The sequence below is a fragment of the Alligator sinensis genome, unplaced genomic scaffold, assembly GCF_000455745.1.
Source record: "Alligator sinensis unplaced genomic scaffold, ASM45574v1 scaffold374_1, whole genome shotgun sequence".
Classification (NCBI taxonomy): Eukaryota; Metazoa; Chordata; order Crocodylia; family Alligatoridae; genus Alligator; species Alligator sinensis.
In genome coordinates, this window is record NW_005842383.1 from 480,508 (window position 1) to 502,685 (window position 22,178).

The 22,178-nt window shown below is 41.7% G+C and overlaps 1 protein-coding gene across 1 annotated transcript in view; it reads left to right on the forward strand.

Annotated features, from left to right (window-relative positions):
* The window catches only part of CHAT (choline O-acetyltransferase), a 49,954-nt gene that overhangs the window by 19,330 nt on the left and 8,446 nt on the right, over positions 1-22,178 (forward strand). The window contains exons 7-12 of the mRNA XM_006029519.2: positions 4,020-4,189; positions 6,443-6,543; positions 7,217-7,345; positions 8,146-8,268; positions 10,428-10,569; positions 20,809-20,871. Of these exons, the coding sequence (XP_006029581.1) occupies positions 4,020-4,189; positions 6,443-6,543; positions 7,217-7,345; positions 8,146-8,268; positions 10,428-10,569; positions 20,809-20,871 (728 nt within the window). The remainder of the gene's footprint in view (positions 1-4,019; positions 4,190-6,442; positions 6,544-7,216; positions 7,346-8,145; positions 8,269-10,427; positions 10,570-20,808; positions 20,872-22,178) is intronic.

Here is a 22,178-nt window from a genome sequence, read left to right on the forward strand (position 1 = left end):
CAAGAATTTTCCCCTATTGCATACAACAAATAGTGAAAATTTTTACATATAACTACAACCTCTGACAGAAACAAAGTATTTCCTTTGGAATGCCACCTCCTTTTGTTTGATTGTTCACAGTTTCTTCCACATCTGTTTTTTTTTTTCTTTCTGGTTTGCAAATGTTCTCCTCCAGAGTCTCTGCTTACAATATAATATGAACCTATGCTAGAAGGGCATACACATTTTACATTTCAACTTATGCAAATTGTACTATTTCATCCAAATTTATTTCTTCCTAATCACTTCCCAAACTGTCCTTTGATTATAATTCATGAAGGATACACAGTACTGGAAAGTGAATTCAACAGGTCACATCCAACATAAAAATTGTCAGCATTTTCTTTCCCATAACACTGTGCCATTAACCAATGCCAAACCATTATCAGTGACACTGAGGTAAAAAAAAAAAATCTAAAAAAAAATATTACTAAATATGAATGAGTCAATTTCATAGATCTCAATATTCCAAAAAACAAAACAAAACAAAAAAATCAAAGCATATTTTTACCAATACGCTAGACTCAAGAAATGTTTTTAACCAGATGAATAATGATACTGCTTCAGATATAGTAGCATTAGAATTTTCTTCAGGACTCATTTCAGACACCTAGTTTTATTGCTCCTTTGAGAACTGCAGTTACATAGATGATTGAAGAGAAAAGAATTGAAGAAACATGCCGTTCAAAAAACCATAACTACCAAACTGGCAAATTTAAGCAAAAAGAGGAAAGAAACGCCCATTCAGCTAAATTGGTATTAACATTTGCACAAAGAGCTGATATAGCTGAACCTATTTTTCTATTGGTCTGAGTTTTAAGAAGACAGTGCAGCAAGACTGCCAATCCCAACAACTTAGAATTCATACAACAAGCCTTAAGAAATGACTCCCAATTGAGCCTTAAGAAATGGGCAACAAGCCTTAAGAAATGGGCTCCCAAGGGAGGTGGTACTCTCCCCTACCCTGGGGGTCTTCAAGAGGAGGTTAGATAGGCATCTAGCTGGGGTCATCTAGACCCAGCCCTCTTTCCTGCCTATGCAGGGGGTCGGACTCAATGATCTATTGAGGTCCCTTCCGACCCTAGAATCTATGAATCTATAACAAGATGGTCTTAAAATCATGAGATTTGGAAAATAAAATCCTTCTTGCCTTTGGTGCCTAAGCCTCCAGGATACATCTACAACATGATCTCGATCTTTTTTCCGCCTTTATGATAGCAGAAATATTTTAATTTTAATGAATGTTACCTTCTCATCCTTTTTCATAACTTGAGCTTTAAGTAAAACAGTAAATATTGTAAAACTTAAGAGTTAAAGTCACAGGAGTTGGCTATATTAGGGTCATTCCATTGGAAAGGAAGAAAAGCAAGAGATAACCGCTAAAGCTTATTCTGCCGTTTCCTGAATATTTACTAAGATCATCTCTGAAAACACCATTAATACCCCTATTTTCAAATGAATTGCTTTCTATTACATGACCTCACATAAATATCAAAATAATGTAGAGCAGAAAAATTGCTTCTGTATCAGTGAAGGACATAAGGAGAACTTTTGATACCAGTCATCTCCCTCCCTATACAGTAATTAATTGTGAGTTCATATTGCAGCTCTAATCAGATACATAAATCCAAGCTGAGATCTGGTATAAGCAAGTATAACTCTGCTGAAGCCTCACATGCACATTATCTAAGTTTGGTCCATTGCTCCCTTCCTACCTTTCCCTTTTAAAAAAGGCTTTTTAAGAAGTTTGACTTACTATATTAAATGTAAACCAGCACATTTGGTAAGGTAGTAACAAGACAAATTGTTCTTGTTTTCCTCTGCTAGTCCTTTATTTTCATTACTTCTTGAAATATTTTCCCTCCCTAGTTTCAGTACACAATTTCTTTTCAGTTCATTTTCTGCTTTACATGATAAACTTGTCAGTGTTTGACTGATTGCCTCTCTGGACGTGTTCTGGTTCATTTGCAAGGGCAGTTTCCCATTGCTTCTCTGTTTCTAACATAGGAGCCTCATTTTACTTCATCTAAACCTAAGCAATAGGAACCCTGAATCCATATGTCAGAGTAAAAGTTGCATATTAGGTGATGGTGGGTAGGCAGCAGCCATGATAAAATATATATGCCTGTCAGGTCACATAAGCAAAACACTGAACTGTAAGAAAACATGGAAGGCAATTTTGTAATTAATTCTTCAGCCAGTTTTTGCTTCTAAAGTACTAGGTGGCTTCTGTATACAGAAATAACATCAGACATTTATATAGCACCTCCTTCTTGAAGGATCCCAGTGCACTTAATACTGCACACAAAGCAGTACAATACAGGGTCTTCTGACATAACTCAGAATGATGCACAGTGGGGAAAGAATAGATTCATCACTCAAGACACAGCAGCAAGATCTATTCTTATTTAAAAAATGTCATGATGCTTTTAAGAGTCAACAAACAGCAACCAAGACCTCAGTGTTTACTGTGTGCCATACATTTTACAGAGGAATTAAATTTAACAGAAGACCTGGCTTTAAAATTAAGATATAGAAATGGGTTCCTAACATGCATTTTATATATACATACCATCATTTACAACTACTCAGCTAAAGTCTCTTTAGGAACTTACCGGGATTTGAAGGTCCACATTTTAAACCACTTGTTGAGATTGGCAAGCCTTGGGTCTTTTCCTAAAGCTACCTGTAGGTAACTAAAACCAGTGAGATTACTCTTGAGAGAAATGGCTAACTAGAGCAAGCAAAGAGTGCACAAGACTATTTGGTAGTTTCAGTCAATGGATCCCAGCTGTTTCTTGTTGGAGCTGCCCTGTAGAATGGGCCAATGAAGCACCTACTCATTCAACATCCTGAAATAGTTCTTGGCCTCCGTTTTCTTTCTGGTCTTTTTGGATAGCCTTCTTCCTCTTCACTGCATGCTGACTGGAGAGCTAGCACAAAACTAGCATAACTAGTGCTGTGCAAATAAGTGATTAATGTGTTCTCAAACAGAAATGGTTCTGGTTTTCCTGATGAAACAAAAATTTAGTAGAAAAATGGTATTTGTAATGTGTTTTGTTGTTGCTTGTTGTTTTCTTTAGATATATAAAATTAAATATTAGTGAATTTTGAAATGAAATATAACTTCAAAATTAAAACCAGAAATGTTTTACTGTTTCTATTTAGTAGCTGATGTTTTCCTTTTTGGTAAGTTTTTTCAGCCATAACTATTTGGCAAAAATAGCAGGGATTTGCAGAAGTTTTGGTAAACCCAATCTGCATTTTTCAGTGAACCACATATCTGGAAAAAAAAATTGCTCAGCTCTACCAGTAGCATTGAATGAAGTAAGAGTGAGAGCTGAGCTCTTACAAGGAAATGGAAGTTGAAGTCATTATCTGAAATTTTTGGAGGGGTTGTTTGATGTGTTAACACTAATTTAATATCAATTAATGAATAACACGACTTCAAATGCAAATAGTCTTGTTAAAGATTCTACACTTTTAACCAGCTATTCAGGGCTTAAGAGATCAAAATAAATACCCTGTACCACAAACCAGCTTTCCAAAGAAGGCAAGGTTCTATGTTCCTATTACTTCTGAGTTAAACCCTGATAAAATGTGAAATAAATCATTCTTGTATTTATGCATTATAAAGAAGGGAAAAAGTCACAGCCCAATTTAAAAAAACACAAATAAACCAATATAAGTGCATTGTGTTCAAATATTTCCTAATGTGATGGGAGTAAAATTAACTGATATATCTACACTACGCAAAAAATAATATGATAAAAACCCCACAATGTAATGAAATGGACCCCATTTGCAGGGTGGATAATTTTTGGAGGTTGATACTACTGTAAGTTATTTGGCAAAATAAACACAAGAGACTGAATTCCTAGGGGAAGGAAATATCCTGCATCTGATATCAGTGATTGCACTGTGCACCCCTCCAGCTACCATAGTACAGAGTCGTAAACATTTTAATGCTGTATCCACAGACTCTACCAATCGAGATTCTCTTGACATGATTGAACGCTGTATGTGCCTGGTATGCCTGGACAGCCCAAGTGGGATGGAAATCAATGACACAAACATGGCTTTGCAACTCCTACATGGGGGAGGCGATGATAAAAATGGTGCCAATCGCTGGTATGACAAACCCATGCAGGTAAGTCCTTGCTGCACGCTAACACATACTTACTATTATACACGTTAAAGACTCAAGTCCTACATATCAGGGTGATCATCACAGGAGTTAAGATGATGAACATTCCATCTTTGAGCAGTGCACTTTAAAGAGGGCTTTCATTTCCTTTGGAACTTTAGTCATAGACCACTAGTAAAGGATACTCATACCAGAAATCAACAGACTGGAAGGAGAACCGTATTAAGGAAAATGCTGGGATGAACTGGTTTTGAAACTTAGAATGACTCCATACAGACAGGAAAGCAAGATTATTGATCTCCCTGGGGAATGAAAGGTGTAGGTGTCGGAGTACATTCTTTGTCATTTCTAACACATGCAGTTTTACAATTCGTTAAGTTACCATTTAGCCATGCACCTGAAAAAATATGGCTCTCCTTCAGAATCCAGCATGCAGAAATACATTTATACCATACCAAATGAAAGAAAAAGTTTAAATTAGGAACCTGAAAAGAAGATGAGCATCCAACTTTTCCTCATCTTACACTATTTTTCTGGTGTATAAAAACAGTAACATTATAGTGTAGCTTTTTTTACTAAACCAGGTATTGAGCCTTCAGTTACAGATCATTTATTTGTAAAATGACATTCTGGAAGAGTTCTTCTTGGAAGCGTGGATTTTTCAGATCCTTTTAACCACCATGGTTTGACTGTCATATTTTAAAACATCACACTATTATTTGTACCTTTTGTGATAGGATCTAGTGTGCAGTCATGTATCACATACTTATCAGGCTGATAGAACTGCTGATGTCTCATGAAAAACTCCAGGAAAAATGGCATAGTTTTATGCCTTTATAATAATTATATAACTTTGCAGTACGTTGTTTCATGTTTGTGATGCCTCTTGCTCTTTCCTGAAAATGCTAAAGGTATTTACATTAAAACAGGGCACCTTATTCTGATTTTACCCAAACCAGTTTTAGACTAGTGTAATTCTGTTTCAGTAGTCATTCCTGATTTGGGCCAGTAGAAATGGGATCAGCAGCCGACACACTGTTTTAAGAATGAATCATCTCCTTTCTAATCATAGTCCCTTGTTGCTTCCACAGCCACTAATTAATTATGTCATAAATGAAGGATAATGGGCTTGATTTGGCCCTCATTAACATCATCACATTCACTAATAGCAACAGAGTAAAATGGAGAGCTGAATTTATTTAATGTAAGGAATAAATAACAGGCACAGAGGAAACCCTAAGAAACACAGATACTATTTTCATTCCTGAAAATGTACAAAATATAGAAAGCCTTTCACACAATAGGATTTTTTTTCTAAATTTGTATAAGTTTTTCAATGGGGCATCAATAAATTTTAAATGTCCCTATATTTGTATATTGACTTTTTATCACATATGATCTGTCTTCTTTCAAAACAGGATAGTAACCATTAGAAATTAAGTAGCTTATGTATACATTCATATTTGATGTAATAAAATGTTCTTTGTGTTTGGGCAGATATTTTTTACAAGACAGAAATTTACAGCATGAACAGGCTGAAAGATGTCCAAACAAAATATGTTCCTCAAAAGGACAACCAACAATTGGTGGGAAAAAATCAGTTTGGTGTAAAGTGTCTGTTGCTGGTTGATTGCAAAGAGAATATAAAATAAAGGTGAAGAGCAGCAGGCTAATCATATCCCATTATGTCAATCTGTATGAGATTAAAATTTAGAATAAAAGGGGATGAAGACTATAACATATAGAAAGGGAGAAAGTGATGTGAGAAAGGCGCTGAAGGAAAGAGGATAGAGATGCCAATTAAAAGCCCACTGGGTGGTGTGATGCAAATGAATACCAATAGTAAAATAAGACAATAAAGGGGCTTTTGTAGCACAAACCTGCCTTGGGGCATGTCCAGAAACTGAGAAATGAGGGCCATTTTCCTCCTCTTTAGGAGATGATTTACTCGGTCATGAAGGCAAAAGCTAATTCCATTTTCCACTGAGATCAATAAAAGTTGCTAATTTCAAGAACTTTCCAAGACTGATTCCAAAACAATATAATGACTGAAAGCCAGGTCTTTCAGTGTAACATGAAGTTTTCCCAACACTCTGATTCTAGTAGACCTCTAGATGACATCAGGGTCCAGATGCATTCCAATAACAAAACAGGGCAAAACAATCCCTCTCATTATGTTGCCAGTGTATATTGCTTTGTTTGTATCACTGAATGATCCTACTGATGTCATATATGTGATGGTATTTCCCTCATCAGTTTGTAGTGGGAAGAGATGGAGTGTGTGGTACAGTGTGTGAACACTCTCCTTTTGATGGGATCGTCCTGGTACAATGCACCGAACATTTGCTCAAGCACATGTGAGTCCTCCCTCATTATTACCACAACAAGAAAGGATCCAGATATATTTTTGCTCATAAACCTTTATTTGGCCTTCTGAATGTTTGAAAGAAGTTCAGGTACCCAAAAGAAAGAGGAATCAGAACCTCCTCCAAATTTCCTGGAATTCCCACTCGGTAAAAACCAGCTCTGTGCATGAGGACGGATGAAGGCCAAGGTGCACTTCACCCCCATTTGCAAATCAGTATTAAGTACCATCTCCACACAGTGGCTATGCATGCTTCACTATGGTTCATAACAACTGGAAATGCAGATTACAATTCAGATAATTTCTTTTCTTTCACTTCTTTTTAATGAACCAAATTCTAGTTGCCTTGATATCAATGGGAGTTTTTGCCCTTCAAATTACCAGGTTTTGGCTCAGTAAAGGAGCGCGTAACCCAAATTAAGATCATGGATTTTGAAAACACCCAAACTGGTTTCTTTGGGATTACTCTTAATTTATACTACTATAATATCAGAATTTGGCCTACTGAATTTGTATATTTGACCCTGCAAACAAAGAGAGATCACTTTGATTTTTCTCTGACAGGCTAAGAAGTAATTATTTACCCAGAACATGCTAAGAGCACCTTTCGTAACAGGCAAGTTGTCACGCAGGTCGTTAATGTATATTCTGTCACATATTTGCAGGAAGGAAAGCTGTAAGAAGTTAGTCAGAGCTGATTCTGTAAGTGAGCTTCCTGCTCCAAGGCGATTAAGATGGAAGTGTTCTCCAGAAGTTCAGGGACACCTATCTTCAGCAGCAGAAAAACTTCAAAGGTACTGCAAATTTCAATGGCTTTAATGACCCACCGTTGCAAGTGTGTAGCTTTAGGACTAGTAATGCATTACGGCACCTAATCCAAAGTAGTACTGATTACCCTCAACTCCCACACAAGCTGAAGATGCTCAACACTTACCAGGATTGGTAGCCTATATATATAGATATATAGATATAGATATAGTAACAACAAATATCACAGGAAATAAATCTAGTAAGGCATTTATTATTTGCATAGATTGCAAACAGTGGCCTCTGTTTTTAAAGCTGCATGAAAAATGTGGGGAAATGTATATAAGAATGTGTTAAACAACTGGCTTGAACAATTTGAACAATTTGAATTAAAGAATGTAATTTGCATGTACCCATGCTAGCTCTTCTGGGGTGGATTTTCAGGACTATACCTGAATTCTACAACAGGATAAAATGGTGGTTTTTAAGATTCAACCTATTTTCTGACGTTCACTAGAAAATGACTATAGACATGCAGATAGTCAAATGTTTTTGTTATGTCAAATCTGTTATGTTTTTGCCCATGCAATCACATTAGATGCTGCTAACATATATGTGTCAGGTATTAAACCATTCCAGATACCAAAGGACTAGTTTTATTTCTAAATAAACAAAAGGTGCCATTTCTTTAAAATGGAAGTCCATAATAAGTTATGGTGTGCATTTGATAGTCTAGCCATTATTTAAACATTGCAAACTTTGTAATACAAAAATGTTTTCAAAAGGTTCTCTAAGAATTGTATCTCATAAACTTCTGCTGCAATAAAACAACTTTATTTTTTTTTAGGATAGTAAAGAATCTCGATTTTATTGCTTATAACTTTGAATACTATGGAAAAGAGTTTATCAAGAAACAAAAGATTAGCCCAGATGCCTACATTCAAGTAGCACTTCAACTAGCCTTTTACAGGTATGTTAATTTACTTAATAGGAATAAGTTACCACAAGAACAAATCTGCAATAACTCAGTTGTCCCAAAGGCCCAATCCTACACTGTGCACATAAACACGCTTTCTTTAGCATGAAAGCAAGTTATGTCTGCCTCAAGGATGCATGTCTGGACCCTTTAAAATCAGGATAGAAATCCATCCTGTCTTAACCCACAGTAGAAGCCACTTTGCTTTGACAAGTAGCATACCACTTATTTGGAATACTTGTTTCTCAACCAAAATGAAAACATTTGAGTTAACCAGAAGAATAAGCGAAACATATATTCTGGTAGTAATCATAAAGCTACAACACATTTAAAAACCTGAAGAGAAGCAAGTTCTTATAACAGATAAAGATGATAAAAATTGCATATCTAATTTTTCTATTATAATCCAAGTTAAATTCAAATTCAGCACAGTGTCATGAAATGAGACCCAGTTCTGTGCCTCACTCATAATTATGCATAATTAGAGGACACAAATGAAAGTTTTAACTGAGTAAGGACATGACTGAGTAGAAGGTTTAGTTTAAGGAAAGTCCTGGGGAAAGAATACTGGCATCTAAATGGATACAGTCAAGCTGCAGATGCTAACACATACACAAATTATTCCAATCCAGTCTGCCACTTCTCTTCATATATAGGCTGGGTCCAAGGAATTTACGCAGTTTACACCAGTATGGTTTCTAATTTCTTTGTATGTGTATGAAGTCAGTGACTGTCTGAGCAAAACATACAACCCATGTACACAATCTCTCTCTCTTCCATCATCTGCCTTATCTTTTTCTATAACTCCCTCCCTCCTAATTCACCCAGCAGCCCACATTCATGATCACCTCCATTCCACCACTCACACTCCATTTTCTGGTCTCACCCCCTTTCAGTCTCCCTTTCATTTTGCCTGCCTCTCTCTCCCATACCCCAACACCTGTACCTTCACCATCACTGTATGTGAAGGGAATGATGGGCTCTCACCTCATTCATGATACTCTAAGGTGTCAAGAGAAGGAGTCTGAAGCCCCCAATTAAGAGGGTTTCAGCAAGCACTTGTCCATGTTGTCAGCCAGCACTCTGGAAGGAAACTCTGCCACAGACCCACAAGGATCTGGATATCCCCTCACAATGCCCTCACCTCTCCACCAATAGACAGCAACTGTGATTTTATCAACGTATTTCAACAGTATGCATTACTCTTGCAGAGCATTATGGATAGTACAGCTGACAAACTGGTCTTGGACTTTCCCTGGATACTGTAAACTTTGAAATTAAGAGTTACCCAGGGCTTTTCCCACTGTTAAAGCCTTCATTATTCATAGCTTATTAGGACAATTAAAATTCCAGGCTAAACCAGTTGTGTGGTTTTTCGCAGTATGGGTTATTATACCAACAATTCCCAGTCACAGCTAATTAAATCCTGGAATGGTCTTCCACCTTATCATAGTCAACAGGTGTCAAACTTGTTTGTAGCTAAAATCTCAGTGGAGTTTCTAGGTCTGAGTTAAGTTACGGTTCCAGGACAATTGTGCTGTAACCAGGAGCCCTAATTCAACAGCAGTCTGAATAAGTCAAAGTGATTTGTAAAATTCCTTCAGTGGGGCACAGCAGTTAGACACCTAGTTGCAAAGGCAGAAGAGTAGAAATACATAGTAACACTTCTGTTTTCACCTTTGAATCTAAATATGAAATGGCATTCTTCACCCATTTTAATTTCTGTCAGACACATACACACACATGCTCCATGCCATGCAAAGTTTCTTGTTTCAATAAAACATGTTCTAGTCCTGTAAGTAAATGATTAATCACAGAATTATTTTATTGTGCCATGCCAATAAAACAGCTGTTGATATCTTTCAGTAAATTCTAGTTTCACTAGCTTTGTTTTTGCACAAACACATATTTCTTTTACTAGCACTATATAACTAAAATATACCCAATTCCTTACAGCTCATTGTATTAGAAGGGAGCTAGCATCCATCTTTTTTGTAATTTTTGTATAGAATTCTATTATCATTAAAATGAAATACTACATAAAAATAAAATCAAGGTTGTAAAAATAAAACCTACTGAGCCTCTATATCATTTTGCCTTTATGATTCTCTGAAAACAATGATTCCTTGGTTTTTTTTATTTCATTCTCTCAGATGCCACGGGAGACTTGTTCCCACCTATGAAAGTGCTTCTATAAGGCGATTTGAAGAGGGGAGAGTTGACAATATTAGGTCTGCTACTTCAGAAGCTTTAGCTTTTGTAAAAGCAATGATTGAAGAAAAGTCTTCTCTATTGGTATGTTAATCCCATTTTTCTGCTAAACTAAAAATAAAACTGTTTTTCCATCTCATGGTTATTATGAATTAGTTGTTGAACAAAATCATAAGAATATAGTTAAGAAACTGTAGGCTTTATAGACTATGTTGAGGCTGGTGGGAGGGCTATTTCTGTGAGTACAACATTTTTATGCTAAAGATAGTATTCATTTTCTTAAGTACCCAAAACATAATGCTTACACAACATTATTTCATGAAAAACAAATAATTCTTTTGTAATATATGCTTAGAGACAGATTCTTTGAAGAATTCTACACTGAACATAAAAGTTCAGGGCCATATATGGCACAGTTGACATGCCTTGGAAATCCCATTTGTAGATGTACTGTGTATAAGTCTACTGCAGGTTGCAATGCACTATCACTGTGGTGCTCAACCTTCTGGCCCTGCAGGCTGGATGAGTGGTGTGGGGCTAGTCTGTGTGTTAAATCTGGCTCATATGGTTGGCCTGTGGGTCAGTTCTAGCACAGGGTCAGCACAGGTGCATGGGTGTGACCCAGTGTGCCAGCCCAGCCCAGCCCTGTGCAGTGAATCTGACCACAGTGCCAACCTGATTCTGCATGCCAACTTTATCCATGCGCCAGCCCAGATGCAGTGTGTGGAGCCATGTCATTCAGCCCATGGGATTCCCCATGGGCTCTCAAATTTAGCAGCAGGGGAGCTATGGCAGCATTACTTGCCATAGTTCTGAGAGCTACAGCAATTAACACTGTCACTGGTCCCCCACTACTGCAAGTGGGATCCTGCCACCATTCCCCCTGCTGCCCAATTTCAGGGTCTGTGAGGAGTTGCACAGGCCAGATGGCATGGCTTTGAGGGCCAGATCTGCTCCATGGGCTACAGGTTGAGCACCACTGCACTACCTTGATTTTGGTAGTTCTGTGTTAGCTGCTCAGTTTGTTTGCAGACACACACTTCAGCCAAATACATATCTGGCACTAGTGTAGAATGCCTAATAAAGATGAAACTTCATGAGAACAAGCAGTCAAGTCTTGATCTGCTAAGGAAACAGCTTTCCAAAATATACTGGAAACCACTTTCGGGAAATGCTCTATTTATCTACCTGCTGTGCAGAGTTCTTCCACACATGCTCCTATCTTCCTGCAAAAGTAAGAGTAATTTGCCCTGTGAGATAAGTGGGTGACATTAAGGCTGTGTGAGGCTTTGGATACAGCTTCAGATCCAGAGAAGCTTTGGACACTTTGGCATCTGAAACAGCATGTCCGAATTGAAGCACTGGCCTCGTTAGGCTTCCCCAAGTGGTTCAGAGCTTCCGAAGTGCTTCGGAGCCACCTCGGAGCTGCCTCGGAGATCCAGCCATAGGGTATAATGGGGAAACAATAGAATATCTATAACTTTGTTGTTTTTTGTCCGATTTGGATGAAATTTTCAGGGGCAGTAGACTCTTCAGGGAGCATGAAGCCCGCCAAGTTTCAAGAATATCAGTGTAGGGGTTTGGGGGGAAGTGAACCCCATATTCTTGAAAGAAAAACTCATGTCACGTCTAGGTGTTACAACATAGGGGCATGAAAACTGCAGGGGTGGTAGCCTCTGCTGAGGCCACAAAGTCTGCCAAGTTTCAAGAAAAATTAGTGTAGGGGTTTGGGGGGAACTGTACCCCAAATTCTTGAAAGCAAAACTCCTGTCACGTGTATGTGTTACACCACAGGGGGGTCAAAGCTGCCGGGGTGGTAGCTTTTGCTGAGGCCACAAAGCCTGCCAAGTTTCAAGAAGATCGGTGCAGGGGTTTGGGAGGAACTGCGCCTCAAGCTGCATACAAGCAAAACTCGTGACATGGATGACACTGTGTGTGTTAAGGCACAGCAGGGTGACGGCTGCAGGGATGGTGGCCCCTGCTGCGGCCACAAAGCCTGCCAACTGTCGAGGAGATCGGTGCAGGGGGGTTCTGGGGCCCTGCACCCCTAGCTGCTGACAGACAAAACTCATGACATGGATGCTTGTGCAACTGTATCTGTCTCTGTCTTGGGGCATGGGAGACACTACTGCAGGCCTGGCTGCTAAGCTACTGTGTTACCAGTTACCAATCAGTCATGATTCATTCAGGGACCAGCTGGATACACAGGACCTAGCTAATGTAGCCTGTTAATTACCATCAGTTAACACCTACAAAACCAGACTAGGAGAGGAAATAATCAATACAGACAATCAACTGCCCGAAGACGGAGACAGTCAGTCCCACAGGCACTCATGTCAGGAGTTTTGTCTGTCAGCCGCTACGGATGCAGGGCTCCAGAACCTCCCTGCACCGATCTCCTCAACAGATGGCGGGCTTCGTGGCCACAGCAAGGGCTACCATCCCTGCAGCTGTCACCCCACTGAGCCTTAACACACACAGGGTCACCCATGGCATGAGTTTTGCTTGTCCGCAGCTTGGGGTGCAGTTCCTCCCAAGCCTCTGCACCAATCTTCTTGAAATTTGGCAGGCTTTGTGGCCTCAGTAAGAGCTACCAGCCCTGCAGTTTTGACCCCCCCCGTGTTGTAACGCCTAGACGTGACAGGAGTTTTGCTTTCAAGAATTTGGGGTACAGTTTCCCCAAAATCCCTGCACCAATCTTCTTGAAACTTGGCAGGCTTTGTGGCCTCACCAGGGGCTACCACCCCTGCAGTTTTGACACCCCCACTTCCCACGTGGTGTAACTCCTACACATGACATGTGTTTGGCTTTCAAGAATTTGGAGTACATTTCCCCCAAAACCCCTGCACTGCTTCATGCTGTCAGCAGAGGCTACCACCCCTGCAAGTTTCATCCAAATTGGACAAAAAACAACAAAGTTATAGATATTTCATTGATTCCCTATTATACCCGATGGCTGAATCTCTGAAGTGGCTCCGAAGCTTCTGAGCTGCTTCAACCGGATCGAGGCAGAAACCCGGTCCAGAGCTCTGGATCGGATCGCTGCCATCCAAAGTGGCTGGATCTGAAGCCGGATCGGATTGCTGCCAACTCACACAGGCCTAGGTGACATGGTGCAACTGACAGGTTAGTGAGTATTTATAGGCAAGCAGGCAGGCCATAAACCTCGCAAACTGCAGGCTTCACCTTGCCCCCCCACCCCCGCCCATTACTCTCTCTAGGCCCCTGGCCTCCGCTGTATAACAGGAAGGGATGTCTGAATATCTTTCCGGATCATGTGGAAGATACTTCCACCCTGCATGTTCCCTGATATTCGCAGATACTTCTAGTGGGTGATACTTTCCCAGAATCTGGACTTCTTTGTACTGATCCCAGTCCAGCTGCAATAGGCACCATAGCTCTCCAAAGCATTTATCATAAACTGTAATAAAGACACCAAAAGGCAATGAGGAATTATTCTCTGAGCAGGTATATTGTGGTGGCCATATTCAAAATTCCAGAAGATGAGTGAGAATTATACTTTCATAGCTGGTAGGGTTGGAAGGGACATCAAATCTGATCCCCTGCCATGGGCAGGAAAGAATGCTGGGGTCAAATGACCCCAGCTAGGTGTCTATCTAGTCTCCTTTTGAAGACCCCCAAGGTAGAAGCAAGCACCACTTCCCTTGGAAGTTGGTTCCAGATCCTAGCTGCCCTGACCGTGAAGTAGTGCCTCCTGATGTCTAGCCTGAATCTACCCTCTGCCAGCTTGTGACCATTATTTCTTGTCACTCCTGGTAGTGCTCAGGGGAACAGGGACTCTCCCATTGCCTGCTGGTCCCCCTTAGTCAGGTTATAAGTGGCCACCAGATCCCCTCTCAACCTTCTCTTGTGGAGGCTGAACAGGTCCAGGTCCCATAGTCTCCCCTCATAGGGCCTGCCTTGCTGCCCCCTAATCATGTGAGTGGCCCTCCTTTGGACCCTCTCGATGCTGTCCACATCCCTCCTGAAGTGCAGCACCCAGAACTGAATGCAGTACTCCAACTGCGACCTGACCAATGTCACACAGAGGAGGAGGATCACCTCCTTAGACCCGCTCATGATGCATCTATGGTTGCATGACAAAGTGCGGTTAGCCTTCCTGACTGCGTCCCCACATTGGCAGCCCATGTTCATCTTGGGATCAATAGTGACTCCAAGATCCTTTTCTGCCTCTGTGCGGACAAGAAGGGAGTTCCCCAGCCTGTAGGTATGCTGCTGGTTCTTCCTCCTCAGGTGCAATATCTTGCATTTGTCAGTATTGAAACCCATCCTAGTCTCATCTGCTCACCTCTGTAACCTGTGCAGGTCTAGTTGTAGCCTATCCCTCTCTTCCACCGTGTCCACTTCTCCCCACATCTTAGTGTCATCTACGAATTTGAACAAGGTGCTTTTCATCCCCTCGTCCAAGTCGTTGATGAAGATGTTGAACAGTGCGGGCCGAAGGACTGAGCCCTGGGAACCCCACTGCCCACATCCCTCGAGGTCGAAAAAGACCCATCCACCACCACTCTCTGGTGTGACCCTCCTGCCAATTAGCTACCCATCTGACCATGTAGGCATCGACACCACAGTCGCCTAATTTTTGAATGAGAATGGGGTGAGAGACAGTGTCAAAGGCCTTCCTAAAGTCCAGACAGACTACGGCCACTGCAACACCTGCATCCAAAGATTTTGTGACCTGGTCATAGAAGGCCACCAGGTTGGTCTGACAGGACCTGCCTCATAATGAATGATTATGCTTAGGGGCAATGTTGGTTGCCCCTAAGCATAATCTCTCCTGCTGGTCCCTCACAGATATGAACCTGGATAATTTTCTCAAAGAGCTTTCCCAGGACTGTAGTAAGACTAATGGGCCTATAGTTTCCTGGGTCCTCCTTCCTCCCTTTTTTGAAAATGGGGACCACATTGGCCCTTTTTCAGTCCTCTGGCACCTCACCAGAGCACCACAAGTGCTTGTAAAGCTGTGCCAGTGGTCCCGCAATGACCTCTGCTAATTCCTTCAGCACTCTGGGGTGGAGATCATCAGGACCTGCTGATTTGAACACAACTAGTCCCACCAGAAGTTCCCTGACTAAGTCCTCGCTGACCCTGGGCCTGGCTGTGCCTCCCCTGGGACCGTCGGGGATCCCGGTGGGGGGGATGATCTGGTCCCTGCTCAGAAAAATGGAGGCAAAGAAATTGTTAAAGAGATTATCTTTGTCATCTGGTGCGACCACCAGATTTACTAGTGTGTCCTGCAGGGGCCCCGTGTTACCCTGTACCTTCTTTTTACCCACTATGTATTTAAAAAAGGACTTCTTGTTATCCTTGATCTGGGTTGCTAGTCCCAGTTCCATCTCTGCCTTAGCCTTCCTAACAGCCCCCCTACAATCTCGAGCTAAGGAGGTATAGTCCTCCCTGGTGATGGCCCCTCCCTTGCATTGGGTGTATGCCTCCTTAGCTTTGAGACGTTCCTGGATGCTTTTGGTGAGCCATGGGGAATTTTGAGCATTCTTGCCCCCTTTGATCCGTGTTGGGATTGTCACCCTCTGGGCTTGGAGGATCATCTCCTTCAGGAACAACCACTCTTCTTGGACTCCCAACTCCTCCCCCTTCCAGGACCTCAGAGCCTCCCCAACTAGTCTCCTTACCTCATTGAAATCTGTTTTCCTGAAGTCCAGGGCTGCTGCCTTGCTGCAGGCCTTTGACACCCTGCACTGGGTGGTGAATTCCAGTAGGCAATGATTGCTATCGCCCAGGTGACCAAGCACCCACAGTCCCCTCACCAGGTCATCGCCTGTGGCCAGGACTAGGTCCAACAAGGCATTTCCCCTGGTGGGACTGTGCACCTCCTGGGTTAGATGGAGGTCCTGCAACTCAGCTAGGAACCTACGTGAGTGGTCAGACCTGGCTGACTACTCTTCCCAGCAGATGTCTGGATAGTTTAGGACACCCATGATCACCACTTACTTTGACTTAACTGGCTCTGCAAGCTGACCCGAGAATTCTTGGTCTAGCTCTTCTCCCTGGTTGGGTGGCCTGTAGTACACACCCACCGTTAAGTCCCTTTCCCTCCGACCCCCTTGTATTCTGACCCAGAGCACTTCAGTCTTCCCCTCCTCTGTCCCAGTGTTGTTTGTTGAGGATGTGTATTGCTCTTTGACATAGAGTGCCACACCCCCACCTTTCCTCCCTGTTCTATCCCTCCTGTACAGCCTATAGCCCTTGATGTTCACTGCCCAGTCATGCTTTGGATCCCACCAAGTTTCAGTGAGCCCCATTATGCCTGGGTTTGTGTTAACTAGCAGGAGGGCAAGTTCCTCCTGCTTGTTCCCCATACTATGAACATTGGTGTAAGGCATTTAAGGCCTCCTGAAGATGCATGCACCACCCCCGTAATCCCAGGACTATCCAGGCCCCTGTCTCTTACCTGGGTACTTCTTGTGCTCATCGCCTGTCTTGGCTGGGCTGTTCTTGTGGGTGACTCTTGGTTCGGTGTTCTGTGGCTCCCTCTGTCCTCATCCTCCCCTTCCCCCAACGAGCCTAGTTTAAAGCCCGCCAGGGAGGTGACAGTTTCCGTTCCCCCTGTCGCAGAGCACTTAGGTGCCCTGCTCCTAAGAAGGGAGAAAACTGATAAAGCAAGAACCCAAGCAGTGAGTAATGAGTCCAGCTGCTGGTTAACAGGGCAACCAGAGGAGGTCAGCTGACCAGAAGGGGCAGGGCCTGGCTCCCATATAAAGCCCAGGGGTTGAGACCGGGGAGCAGTTCCCTGCCAGTGGCCAAGCGGGGAAGGAGCTCTCTCAGGGAAGAAAGGGGAAGCCTGATTGCAGGAGCAGCATTTGACACTAAGGACCAGGTAAAGGATGGAGCCTCCATGGGGTGTTTTGAGTAATGCCGTTATAGCTGGGTGGCTTCCGTTTATGTTATAGCCAAGGGGCTCATGTTTTGTTTACTGTTTAAGACTGGTGGTTTGAGTGAGGCTATTAGGGGATGGAGGCGGCCTCATAGGGGATCCACAGTAGTGTGGGGACCCCAGCGCCAGCAAGGGCACAGCATTCGGGGTGCACTGACCCCAGCCCGAGAGAGGGGGGCAGTTGAGAAGCCCCAGAGAGGGGGCGCTGATGAGAAGCCCTAGCACGGGTGTGATGAGCCCCAGAGATGGGGGCAGCAAGAAGCCCCAGAGAGGGGACATTGGCGAGAAGCCCCAGTGCGGGTGTGCTGAGCCCTAGAGAGGGGGCAGCATTTGAGAGGCCCTAGAGAGGGGCCCACATTTTGGAGAAACCCCAGAGAGGGGGCGGTGATAGAAACCCCAGAGAAGGGGCAGTGAAGAGCCCCAGAGAGGGGGCAGCATTGACGAGTGCCAGAGAGGGCGCAGGGTGAGACCAGGGCTGCGCAGGGCCCAGAGAGAATAAGAGGGCCATATTATAACAAGGCCATGACCAAACAACGTCAATTCCATCTGCGAGGCTTGGGGCGTGGGTAAAGGGGTGGTTGGAGCCACGCATAACCCATAAGGCTAGGGTGCCCCTGAAGCACCCATTGCAGATTGGGGCCCACAAGGGGTCTGGGAGTCCACAGGGTCAGATATTACAACAAACCGTGTCCAAGAGGACATAAGGCAGCCTCCCATATATTTATTCTCCATCAAAGACGTGGCAGGTGAGAAGTGAGGGTGCCCTTTGGGCCAACTTGGCATGGAAAGGGGGCCTTGGGGAGATCACTGCCATCCTGCAGGACCCCGCACCATGACACCCCCATAACATCTTCCACCATCATTAGCTTGCTCAGTCCAAACTTTCTCTTCTGCTGAGCAATGCTTAAAGATGTTTCATATTAAAAATTGCTGACAACATAAAAGAAAAGTTGAATTGATTCCTGAATTGGAAATAACTGTGTAGTCACTGTAGGCAAATGATGACTTCTTAACGGTGACCAATGTCCTTTGGCCTGAACTCTCCTCCAGTCTGGCCAACGCTCCTCAAACAGGACTCAGTCATTCTGGTAATGACCAACTCTTGTTAATGCCATATCTGTTATACGGTTCTCTGGTGAGTAATGCAGCTTGTCAAAGAAGAAGTTTTTCTGGAACAGGAAAACTTTTAGGTGGTTCTCCAGTAGCAGTCTCTCCTCTGTACTTTCGCTCCCCAAACACTCAGTGCCTGGGAACCACCCCAGTACTTTCTCTCTCTCAGATGTTCTGCCAGAAGAAATATGATACCCTTGTCAGCTCCTGCTGTCACATTCTCTTGCCAAATTTCTTTAGCTATTTACCTTGCCCCATCCTGTGTGCTCACCCCTAACTGATTTCTTCAATGCTCCAAAGCTACACCATCTCCTAGTCAGTGCTTTACTGCCCCATCTCCAACCATGCACACATCAGTGAGCTCTTCAACTTCATTGTATCATGCAGGTGAGCAATAATACATAAAATATGATCCACCTTTTCCTAAAACCAGTTCTCTCTGTCCTAAATTAATTCAATTCAATGTTGATCTAACATTTAAAATCTTTGTCTTCCCCAATTGGCTGTGCTAAGCATGGAGAATAATACCTTTACTCCATATAAGAATCCTATAAACATAATGCAGTTCTGGCCAATGAAGTTGTGACTTTCCTCCCTGCCATAAATTATTCTCTTAGAATACCCACTGGGGAATATAAAGACCATTTGAATTGTTCTGTGGCTATTTTGCCTGTAATTTTGGGGGCACAGAAATATTTCAGATTTTTACTATTCTTTTCCAATCAAGAATATATGCATTGTCGTTACCAAAAAGAAAAAACAGAATTAAGAGAAGTTCTCTTTACTTCGTGAATTTTTCAGACCCATTCTCTGCCTGTGGAAGTGAAAAGGTTAATTCTGTTTTTGGAGTAACAGACATGTCTTTTGATTTAAGTAGCCTTGAACCCTCTGAAATATTGCTTGTTAGTAGACATTAGTCCAAATCAAATAAGAAAATATCTCTGTGTCTGATACCACAGAAAGTGATCTTCAAATGATAGTTTGAACAGTCACCAAAGATTGATTCTTAGATTGATTATCTAACTCAGGAGATATATCTCATGTACTCAACACATCTGTAGAGGAAGGAGCATCTGACACTGCAGAGATTGCTTGAGTAACTGTAAATTTATCAGATTTACAGACTGCATTCTATAATTTAATCTATATAAAGGACCTGGGGCCTGGCTAGTCTTACAAAGAGAGATCAGGCTCTGTGCTGTGAAGGTCTCTGATGGTGGCCTTGGCTTGTTTATAAAATGAATGCTTGGTTTAGTAGATCATTCATCGTCCATGCAAGCTGAACCTTCCCTGTTCATTAAGAACCACACACACACACACACACACACACACACACACACACACACACACACACACACACACAGACCTAGTAACTCTTTGCTGTTTCAGGGTCTCTCTAAGATACAACATCTGGCTTGATATACAGCAGAGCAGCTAGGATTGATCCCACAGCTTAAGTCTGACATTTGGCAGGAGCTGAAATTTACAATTCTGTAATCTGAGATGTGAAATAACTGTAAAGGTTAAAGCAGCCTTGGAAATTTTTAGTTGCCGTTTCACTCAGGAGAGCAATTTTCTTGACCAGATAGTAAAATATAGAGTTTTTCATTAACAACACTACTGTTGTTTTCAAGATAAAGGATGCTAACGGAGATTTAATGTTTGATCTGATAAAATTTCCAAGATGGTTTTGTAGGCTGGGTTAAACTGTGTTATTATTTTGCCTTTTAAAAATAGAATGGAAAAGCAATCCCTATCTCCACCTACTGCAAACTTTACTAACTATACCACTAGTGACCACTAATTTGAGTACACATACTCAGGCTTTTTTTCATTTAATTTCTACCAATCATGTTCTAGACTTGAGAAACTGGTTCTACTCCCTAAAAGATTTCAGTGGTAAAAATTATTTTGCTTTTAATTTTTTTGAAGTTTGCTGCCACTTATATAGAAGTATGGCTAAAGAAATTAGACCCATCGGGTCAAATGTTATGTTAGCTCTTGAGCTGATAAAAACTCCATGGAAGTCAATAGAAAAATCTCTCCTTGGTTTCCATAGGTTTTGGATCAGCTCTTTTACTTAGTATGACCTTCACACAATAAGGCAATATTATAAATCTTAATTCGGAACTACAGTACCCTTCTATTCATTCAGAGTGTTCACAGTAATATAGGTATTTAGGGATTGCCAAGGGAATTTGAGCGTACTTACTATTTGGTTGTTGGCTCATTACCAGTAGATGCTCCTTCATAAAGAGATTTTTCAATATTACCAATTTATGGTTCTTCTCCACCAACAGGATTCTGAGAAGATGCAGCGATTTAAAGATGCAATCACAGCTCAAACTAATTACACTATTTTGGTGAGTAAATTGTTGGTCTTCCTGACTAAGAACTAGCCAGTTTTAAAACAAAAAACACACATGTAAGTACATAAGTTTCAAAACTTCAGATGTCTCTGAATATGGAGGTATCAGTGTCCGACTTAAGAAAGGCTTTTTTACTATCTAATCTATCCTCCAAAAAGACATCTGGTTCCATCTTCTACTATTTCCCTTCAATAAATACTTACTAGGATATAATATGGCGTAAGACTAGACAGTACTTCATAAGATAATGTTCTTTAGTTTACATTATATCATGACTTTTGGGTATTGTCACAGAAAATGGTATTGTGTATCTGAAATAAATCACAGACAAACTGTGATACTGAGTGGCATTTATAATATAGTAGCACCTGGAAACCCTAGTCATGGATAACAGAAAAACCAGCCCTGCCTCAAGGAGCTTAAACAGGAGGGCTCAGGTAGAGAGACAGAAAGAACAGGGAAGTAATTAAACAGCCATCTGTTTCATTTCCTTTATTCAGCACAACATTCATTCATTCATTCATTCAAACCACTGCAAACCAGAACAGTAGCAATATCACCTACCTTTAACTGCTGTTTGTTATCCACCACAAACATTAACCAAGAAAGAAGGAAATGGGGTACTCTAAGATAATGGGCCAAGTACATTTTAAGGGGTGTTGCAGGAAACAAAAATGGCTATTCATAAAGGTAATAAGCCTTGCCTTTCTGTAACTCCACACACACACACACACATACACGGCTGGAACCAGAGGTGCAAAATGCAGCTCACTCCAAAGCTCATGGGCATCTACATTCCAAGTTTGGGTTCATGTAAATCTAACACACTGATAATAACTCTTCTAAAATTAGCTACTGGCATATATCCTTCATGGGAATTATGGGGCCTCCTCATTGTGTGACATAACTAGATGGAGTAGCATTGGCCTCAGTGTTGTTGCATCCATGTTTCCCCATAGGAATCTGTCCTTGATGGTGGAATGTATTCCAAAAGCTGATTGAGAACATATATGTTAAATAGTTATTAACAGCAAATAATGATTACCGGATTGTCCATCTTAACTATTGTTGTACAGTATGTGCTATACTATACAATAAAGAAGGGGATTCCCCAGTGAAGAAATCACCTTACTAGGAAAACAGTTTCTGTTGATTATAAGTGAAGCAGCTCAGCCTTGGTAATAGTCTACCTCCTGCATGTCAAGACAAAGCACTGACTTACGATACTAACAACTTACTCAAATCACTTATGAAATTAATCACTAATAACAAGTGGCTTTGATACAAAATTTACCACCGTT